Source organism: Cyprinodon tularosa, unplaced genomic scaffold, assembly GCF_016077235.1.
Source record: "Cyprinodon tularosa strain WSP-4 unplaced genomic scaffold, ASM1607723v1 ctg1148, whole genome shotgun sequence".
Classification (NCBI taxonomy): Eukaryota; Metazoa; Chordata; class Actinopteri; order Cyprinodontiformes; family Cyprinodontidae; genus Cyprinodon; species Cyprinodon tularosa.
Window position 1 is genome coordinate 99,718 of NW_024037946.1, and position 9,828 is coordinate 109,545.

The 9,828-nt window shown below is 35.5% G+C and overlaps 1 protein-coding gene across 1 annotated transcript; it reads left to right on the forward strand.

Moving 5' to 3' along the window:
* Window positions 1–425: 425 nt before the first annotated feature.
* LOC119796501 (C-type mannose receptor 2-like) lies at window positions 426–5,578 on the forward strand. The gene is made up of 5 exons (XM_038305094.1): window positions 426–513; window positions 730–798; window positions 969–1,355; window positions 4,559–4,825; window positions 5,226–5,578. Exons 2-5 carry the CDS (start codon window positions 765–767, stop codon window positions 5,576–5,578), a joined length of 1,041 nt encoding a protein of 346 aa, XP_038161022.1. The 5' UTR covers window positions 426–513; window positions 730–764.
* Window positions 5,579–9,828: the final 4,250 nt, after the last annotated feature.

Here is a 9,828-nt window from a genome sequence, read left to right on the forward strand (position 1 = left end):
TCGATCATTTCTGGAAACACTATTATAAGTTACTGATATATACTGACATAATCTACTGAATGGAGATTGTTTAGCAGAGCACCCTTTACACAAAGGCTGCTTAGTGATGAATTTCCTCTGAACTCTGGCTGTAACCCAACTTATCTTATAGGCAAATAACTACCATAAGGTTTAAACAACTAGAAGAACAAAGACAATAAAACATGACTACATCTGGTTCCTTACCGTCAACATGCTTTACTGAATAAAGGCTGTTACTGTTTTCTCTGTAACCAAATGTTAGGAGGTTTGTTCATCTAGTTAACATTTTTACCTTCCTCTTCATGGTTTATGATTCACTTACACGGCAAACATGTTTATCTCCTGTTTTGAATATACGAATAATGAAATGGCTAAATTCAGCTGCTGTTCAGACATTTGGGAAACTTTGATACCAACAGTTTATCTGAGGCAGTTTTCAGCAGAGCATCAATAAAAGAACGTCCCATTTACTGAGGAGAAATAGAAGCAGAGGTAAGCTCAGCTCACTCTCTGATGTTTGGCTTAACTCTAATTAAAACATAATAATTATGTCTAACTTCGCATATGCACTTTTTTATTGGTAAAATTTTTTAAGTTGTTTCCTCCATGCTTTGGTTCCTTTTTTTCTCCCTGTATTGCTTCTCTGTATAGTGGAAGGAGAGCTGCGGATTTTTAAAGCTTAATTTGAATGGGATCTTTGTCCAACAGAGACTGAAGGAAAATATTTTCAACCAACATTAAAGATGCAGTGGTTTGTGATTCTGCTGTATCTGATGGGTAAGTTAATGTAAAGCAAAACCAGACTTGGTTGGTGAGACTGGTTTCTAATATGGCAGACTCAGCAGTAGAATAACAATCTTCCTAAAATATTTTATATTAAGTACTACCATAAACACTGCTGGCGATGTTATTTTAAAGTAAATACCACAACATTTATATGTTTTCAGGACAGATTTGTTTCATCAACTGTCAGCTCTATGAGTATCACTACATTAATAAGGATATGAACTGGACTGAAGCTCAGCAGTACTGCAGAGAGAAACACACTGACCTGGCCACAGTGTCTAACATGGCAGACATGAAGAGACTCAACAGTACCAGAGCAGGAGATAAGAGGGAGGCTTGGATTGGTCTGTATGATCAGACAGATGTTAACAGAACATGGTACTGGTCTCTGCCTGGAGTGGAGTTCAATGAAAGGGAGACAAACTGGGGCACAAATGAACCAACAGATAAAGGAAATGGAAATCCTGAGAACTGTGGATATTTAAATAAGGACCTTAACTGGACAGATACTGGTTGCCAACATACATACCATTTCCTCTGTTATGATGGTGAGAATGTTGATTTACTTTTCTGTAGTTTGTTTATGGGTTGTCAAATTATTCTCTTTGTTTTATTGAGTAATTTTCCTATAAAGAAGAAACATGCAAAGTTAATGTGATGTGAGTTTATCTGTTTACTCCACAGAAACTAATAGAACCCAGAAATACCACTTGATCAGAGAGGAGAAGACCTGGCAGGGAGCTCAGAGTTACTGCAGAGAGAATCACACAGACCTGATCAGTGGAATGAAGCAGCTACAGGATGGAGAACTGAAGGAAGTGATGAACTCTGTGGTAGCTGGGACATACATATATTTTGGTCTGTTCAGAGACACCTGGAGGTGGTCAGATGGAAGCAGTTTCTCTTTCAGACACTGGAATGTTCGGTTAAACAATCAGCAATACAAGACTGGTCAATGTGCTGTTGCTGGAATTGATGATGAAGGCAGATGGAAGAATGACAGCTGTAATAAGAAAAAACCCTTCATCTGTTATAAAGGTATATATTTTTTTTATCAAATATGACTTTTAAGCCAAGAACTATGTAGGAATATAATGTCTACATATTCTTCATGCATTCTTGTGTTAACATATCTATTATCAGTATTCATATGTTTCCTCCATGAAAAACATTGTTTTGAAATATCAGAGGTCATAATTTGCTTCTCTTAACCTAAAGATTCTACTCATATTTTCTGATTAATTATTCAAGCAATGTTTTTTTCCCATTTCTACCACTCTGGCAGATAATGTGATCTTGATCAAAGAAAAGATGAACTGGGAGGATGCCTTATACTACTGCAGAGATCACTACCATGACCTGGTCACCATCACCTGCCTGGATGAGCAGAGATGGATCCAGGAGAAAGCCAAGAACGCCTCGACTGATTATGTCTGGATGGGACTGCGCTACACCTGTACTCTGGATTTCTGGTTCTGGGTCAGTGATGAGGTGGTCAGGTATAAGAACTGGGCCTCAGGGGAACCAGTGGATGACTGTGACATGTCTGGAGCCATGGAGACACGAGGAGAACATAAGTGGAGGAAAATAAATGATAATGAGATTTTTAATTTTGTCTGTTTTTAAAAAATTTTTTTTAACTTTGATTATTTTCTGTTCTTTAATACTTTCAAACTTGTACAACAAAATGTCTGACAGTTGAGAATTATGTTTATATTATAATCTTTTAACCAGATTATAGCAATGGAATATAGCTCATATTTATTTTATGTTAAACATGTTATGATTATATTTTATGGCTGTTTACTAGTGGGTTTACTGTAGATATAGTTAATATGAATTGTAAAAATAAAGTAATCACATCTGATCACTCATAAAATCTATCAGACTTTTGATTTTCAGGATTCCTTTTTGGGTTCCTTTGGAGTGTGGTTTTGATGTTGGCCTAATTACAGATATTTCATAGGTGGGAGACGCCATGAATGAGAGTGTGTCTACTTCATGTCCTAAAGGCGTGCCACAGGAAGCTGAGTTTAAGTGTTTCTCTTTGGACCTCAGTCCACAATGCAATGTTCTGTTAAAAAAAAAAAAAATTAAGATCAAAACTACAATAAAAAAACCTATTGTGAGGCATCAAACAGGCAGATGTGAAGCTTCAATCAACAGACTCTCTGTAAAACTGCTCAAGCAGTTTAAATAGAGGTGACACAGATGAACTGTGATGAGAAACTGGGCGGAGGTAGACATGTGAATGGAATGAACCATTAAGCCAGTCATCAGTGCCAAGTTCATGACAGAATGCTTCTATAGTGCAATATCTACAATAAACATGAAAGTTAAAAAAAAAAGAAACTAAAATCAGTCAGGAACCTTTCCAGCAAGTCTTCTGGTCCACCAGCATTTTCCAATAATGAGACAAAACAACTTCCTGTCTGGGGTCTAAGATATTTCGCACGCTTTAATCTTCTTGCTTCATTCATATTATTAATTTCCCATAATCTGTTGCTCTCCCGACATTTCATAGCAGTTACTATCTTAGATCAACTTACCAACTTCTGAATAAATATTTCAAATATATCAGTCTGTGTGTAAGGAAAAAAAGATAATTATATAGTTTCCCTTTTTTGAATGGAGTTAATGAAATAAATGCACTTTTTCATGAAATGACCAGCACCTATAGTATAATCTCGCAGGTTCATTTCAAACAATAAAGGATGATTTTGCAAAGAATAAGGTGGAGGAAAAAAAAACAATATGATTAGAATGCATTAACCCTGAAAGTTAAAAGATAAATAAACAATGTGACCAATTCAAACATTATATTAAAGCTGGATAAGAAATAGTTTTCCCCGGCTTCACTGTTACAAGTTACTGACATCAACTTCAAATCTACTGAATGGATTATCAGCGGAGCAGCTTTTACACTAAAGTTGCATAGTGATGAATTTCCTTTGAACTCTGGCTGTAACCCACCTCTTCTTAAAGGCAAATAGCTACCTTATGGTTTAAACATTAACCAGCACTAAGACAATAAAACTTGTCTATATCTGGATCGTCACCATCAATAATATTTCTGAATAAAGGCTGTCACTGTTTTCTCTGTAATCAAATTATGTTTCCTGGCTTTAGAAGTCTGTTCATCTAGCTAACATTTCTCTTTCTTCTTCATGGTTTATTATTCGTTTACATGTCAAACATATTTATCTCCTCTTTTGAATATTTACATGAAAAAAAAAAGCTAGAATTCTGCAGCTGTTCAAACATTTTGGAAACTAAGATAGCAACAGTGGATCTGCAACAGTTTTCAGCAGAGCATTAAGAAAAGAACGCCTGATATAGTGAGGTAAAAGGGGAAGCAGGTGTAAATTCTCTTATAGCCTCTTATATCCTGATCTGGTTCAGGATATAAGAGGGATGCTTGGATTGGTCTGTATGATCAGACAGATGTTAACAGAACATGGTACTGGTCTCTGCCTGAAGTGGAGTTCAATGAAACAGAGACAGAATGGAACCTAGGAGAACCAACTATGAGTGAGAAGTGTGGGGTTCTGTTACGGAATATTAAATGGGTAGCTTTTACTTGTGGTTCTGTCACATCTTTCCTCTGTTATGATGGTAAAAATTAGGAATGTTGTAGTTTTTATGGATTGCCAAACTGTATATTTCAGACGGTTATTTCTATTTTCTCTTTTTTTTTAACAGGAAAGCATTTAAAGTTAATGTAATGTGAGTTTATCTGTTTACTCCATAGAATCTAATAGAACCCAGAAATACCACTTGATTAGAGAGAAGAAGACCTGGCAGGAAGCTCAGAGTTACTGCAGAGAGAAACACACAGACCTGATCAGTGGAATGAAGCAGCTACAGAATGGAGAACTGGAGGAAGTGATGAAGTCTGTGGGATATGGAACATACATATATTTTGGTCTTTTCAGAGTCACCTGGAGGTGGTCAGATGGAAGCAGCTTCTCTTTCAGACACTGGAATATCCAGTTAAACAATCTTCAATATAACATTGGTCGGTGTGCTGTGGCTGGGATTGATGATGAAGGCAGATGGAAGAATGACAGCTGTGATCAGAGAAAAAACCTTCATCTGTTAAGATGGTGAGTTGGTCCCACATTAATAGAAATGTTGGGTTAATTAATGTATGCATGTATTTCCCTTAATGAGTGCATTCTGTGTGTTTTAAAATATAACTTAGAATTAATTAAAAAGGCATTTTCACACCAAAGTTTGAATGTTGATATGAAGAAAATTGCTGGTTCAAATTGAAAAGTTTTCTCAAATTAAATATTTCTGTTTGTCCAATGTTTATTTTCTGATTCTTGTTTCTAAATAATTACTGAAATGTAGGTGGAAAAATTATTTGTTTGCAGCCATACCTTCTGTAACAAATAAAGTAATCCTGATCAAAGAAAATAAAACCTGGGAGGATGCCTTATACTACTGCAGAGATCACTACCATGACCTGGTCACCATCACCAGCCTGGATGAGCAGAGATGGATCCAGGAGAAAGCCAAGAAGGCCTCGACTGATTATGTCTGGATTGGACTGCGCTACAACTGCTTGATGAAGGCCTGGTTCTGGGTCTGTAAGGAGAACTGGGGCAGCAATCAGAGCCCAGCCTCAGAAAGATGGAAGAATGACTGTGACATGTCTGGAGCCATGGATGCAGGAGGACAACATAAGTGGTTCCAGAGAAATCCCTCAGAGGAATTGAATTTCATTTGTTCTAAGATTCTGGCTCATTCTGTTCTGGTGGCATGATATAAGTTGTTATTGTTTGGGAGTGTAAAGTATTTAAACAAGATTTTGGAGTAGAGACTATATTCATGCAGAACAAATCGATGTATCTACTAGAAGTCATTAGCTCGGCAGCTGCTGTGCGGATTGTTTGGTAATTTTGCTTTTTTTAATACATTATTCAATTACTCCAACAATGACTAAACAAATAAATTTGACAAGCATAGAATGTCTTTTCAATGTAAACCACTTCAAACTATTTTAAATTGTGCACTGAGATGTGTTTTTCTAAACAGCTTAAAATCTGTAAGAATCAAGCAGAAAAAAGAATAGTTTAGGTTTCTAGAACTTAAAACATGAAAATGAGTTTTTGATGCTGTAGAGAATTCGTTGGCTTTTAATAATAACATGGTGAACTGAGTCAGTCCTCAGTACATCCATCATGTTTCATGTTTCAAAAAATGTTAATCTAATTAAGTCAATTTTTCTTAAAATAAGTGCATTTTTTCTTGAATTGAGGAGGTAAAGGAGTAACTTTGCCAATGGAACAAGACAATTTAAGTTCAAAATAAGAAAGACATAAATTGCATTGTCTTAATTCAAGTGTATATTATCTAATTATTTTATTTAAGAGTAAACATACTCATTTCATTGGCAGATCTTTTTATTTACCTACTCAAGGGTAAATACACTTACTCTAACCATATTTATTAATTTCTAGATAATTTTTTTTCAGTGAAAGGATGAATACAAATCAATTTTGGTGGTTGATTCAGCGTTTTTTTTTAACATATATTAAATCATGAAATGAATGAATTCATGAAATATGTATGTAAATACAATTTACAATTTAATCTATACAATAAAACTGACAATGGGAATCTAAATTACAAAGACTGCATTTTTTTTTCTCCAGCATGATTCCTGTTTTGCCAGCATCTGCTACTAATGAAAAAAAAAAAGACTTCCTGATTGGGATTAGACAGACTAATTTTTCCTAAATCGTTTTGCTTTCTTAACATAGGTTTTGTTTTCTGCTGCTTCACTGCACATCCAATGATTATCCGTCTGCACAATGTAAAAGCCTAAGCTCGCTTTTAATTTATAAATGAGGATTCAACCAAGTTTCATCATAAATCAATGAAATAATTGTTAAAAAATGGGTTGCTGCTCTATGTGGAGGATCAAATGATCCAATATTAGTCCAAACAAATAATTGTTTTTCATCAAGGATTGAGAATACATTAACCCTTATAAAAAATTACATTCATTATGTTGCGGGTCATTTTGACCAAAGTAGTCAAGAAAACAGGTTAAACCAATAACCAATTTATTTTAGATTACTTAAACATTTAGTCAAGTGACAAACCATACAGTTTTAATTCACACACTTTATTGAGGTTTAAAATGTTCCCTCTTCACAAATTTTGTTTTTTAAAATTTACCTTTAAAATTTGCTAGTTACTAATATTTTAAACATTCAACAATTTTAAAGTTCTCCACATGATGGGAAGAATGTAACTGCTTTCTGCCAATGGAATTCATACATTTCACACAAGATGTACTTGTTTTACTGTCCTCTCTGGAGGGACAGAGCTGGGATCTTTTCCTCTTCTCTTCACCCGTCTCCACTTTATGTTGGTTGGGTAGCGGGCAGTCTTGCCCTGACAGCTGTATATTGCTGTGACTTTGTCCAGATTGTCAACTCCTCCTCTGGTTGAGTTATAATCCAGGATCATTTGCGCCCTCAAGTCCTTTCTTGTGTTCAGAGATATATCAGCTTGCATTATATTCATGATAAGAACCTTCTGTTCCCAACATGGTCAGCTTTCTTTTCTGAAGTTCTTCTCCAAGGAGGTAGGACATAGAGGTTGTCACAAGTGATATTATGACTTGCAGCCCTTCACTCATATCCAGCATCACACACATCCCCTGATTCTTCTAAGCTTTTCCTCCAGGTAGCTTTCCAGTATATACTTGCATATTCCATGCATAGCTGGATTTTGCACCTCAGAATGCCCATATTATGATATGGGCATTCTGAGAAATGCTGACTGAATCTCCTCAATTCTTGTGATTGCAAATCTGGTAGGACCAGGAGTTTTTATCAAATTAGCTGATGATAGTCTGCATCAACTTTGGTGTGGTGATGTTGTCACTCTTGCGGAAGATGTTTGCCTCATTCCTGGGCTTTCATTTGTTCAGGGGATAATAGCAGACTCTTCCTCTGAATCCTTGTCATAGTAGGATAATTGATCATGTATGTCAACAATAACTTTGCCTTCTGATTCTGAAATATCCTCTGCCTTAGAAACCTCTTGCTCTACATCATTATCCCAGTACAAAATTTGTGAAAAAGACTACTCAGCTGTAATCCTTCAGGAGCTCAGTTTTTGGTGAGTTTTTTCATATAGATGACGTGAGAGCAGTGACAAGAACCAGTGTAAGAAATTTCTCTCCCTTACCACACCTGGGTCTGGGTCTCAGGGGCAAATGAAAAGAGTAAAGTACATCAAAGAGCCATTTTTATTTACCTGAATGGCTATTTACCCACATTAAAGTGTCCGAGTCAAAATGACCCACAACATCATATTTGTATATATACTCTGCACAGACACTCCACTACACATCAGATTGGCCAGATTTTACATACATGTTCATGAGCCCAGATGAGGAAAAGTCACCAAATTTCATGAAGAAAAAAACGGTTAACCAGTACTTTGATCAACACAAAAACTGAAATGGGTCAAAATGACCCTTAAAAAAATATAAGGGTTAACACCAAACATTACCAAATGAAATAAATAATTAGGCCAAATCAAACATCATAAAACTAAAACTGGATAAAATGTTAGCACGTTTTCCCTGAATTCACTGTTGTAATATATTGACATCAACTTCAGATCTACTGAATGAAAATTATTAGCAGAGCAGCTTTTACACTAAAGCTGATTTGTGATTAATTTCTCTATAATCTGGCTGTAACCCACCTTATCTTGCAGGCAGGAAAACTACCATACGGTTGAACTACAACCAGTAGTAAGATGTCAAACAATGTTTACAATCCTCACAGTAAACATGCATCATTAAATAAAGGGTGTCAGACTTTTTTTTGACATTATTTTTTTCCCAGGTTGTAGAGAATAGCTTGTCTAATGAAAACGTTTCCCTGCTCTCTTTGCTCTTCTAATCAATTTCGAGTAAAACAACATCCTGCCCTGAATATTAAAACTATGAAATATTAATATGCTGCTATTCAGACATTTGGGGAACTTGGATACCAACAGTTTATCTGGGACCATTGTCAGCAGAACATGAAAAAAGGGGCATTTTATTCAGTAACAAAATAAGGAGACAGATAAATATTTCAGCTTAGTGTCTATCATACAGTAGATTCAATCTTGACAAAATGTGCTTTATTATTTATTTCTTTTTTTACTTGTTTTTTATTCTTCTGTTTCCTATTTTCTTTCAAATCATCAGCAGTGTCTCTCTGTCAATTAGAGGGAGAGCTGCAAGTATCTTAATATGCCCCTTACCCAGCAGTGTTGGAGGGAAGAAAAATGTTTACCACACTGCAAAGATGTAGTGGATAGAGTTTCTGCATTTTCTGTTGTATAATTTGAGCGAAAGCATAACTGAGCTCACTGGTTTATATAACAATAAAGACTCATTAATTGAATAAGGCTCCTTCAAATTAAACAGGCTGGTTGATAAAATAAATAAATAAAATAAGATTTTGGTGGTATTGATATTTCTCCCCTGATTTCCCCAGAGACTCAGCATTACTACAGGAGGAAACAACACTAGGGAGTGATGTCCTGCTGCAGGGGTAACCAATTAAAAATCAGCGGCAACCGAAATAAAGAAAATCAACAACCAGTAAAGGTCCGGAGACATTTTTTAATTATGATCCATTAATTTAAACATAATTTAAACTGAAATATAATAAGGTGCTTATGCATTTACTGTATGTCATACACTGACCTTTTAAATAAAAAAAAATAAGAGGGAACATTTTTCCATTTTTAAAATCTAAAGCGTTTTTTGAAGTAGAGAACAACAATAATTCAGCTTGATATATAGACAATTTCCTGATTCACATATTTTATAAAACACCTGAACTGACCGTCAATTTCTTTTTTTTAACTTTCTTTTTTCTTGCTGAATGAGAGCAGTGGGCTTTAGGCTGCCCTGAAAGGCTTTAAACCTGGGTTTGAATGATGATGAAGCCATTCTAAAGCACATATCAAGGTGCTCATTTTGAGCCTGGG

Coding starts and splice junctions, on each gene's coding strand:
- LOC119796501 (XM_038305094.1), top strand. CDS start 765: ATGCAGTGGTTTGTGATTCTGCTGTATCTGATGG. Junction 1,356..4,558: donor CCATTTCCTCTGTTATGATG/GTGAGAATGTTG, acceptor TTTACTCCATAG/AATCTAATAGAACCCAGAAA. Junction 4,826..5,225: donor CAATCTTCAATATAACATTG/GTCGGTGTGCTG, acceptor TCCTGATCAAAG/AAAATAAAACCTGGGAGGAT.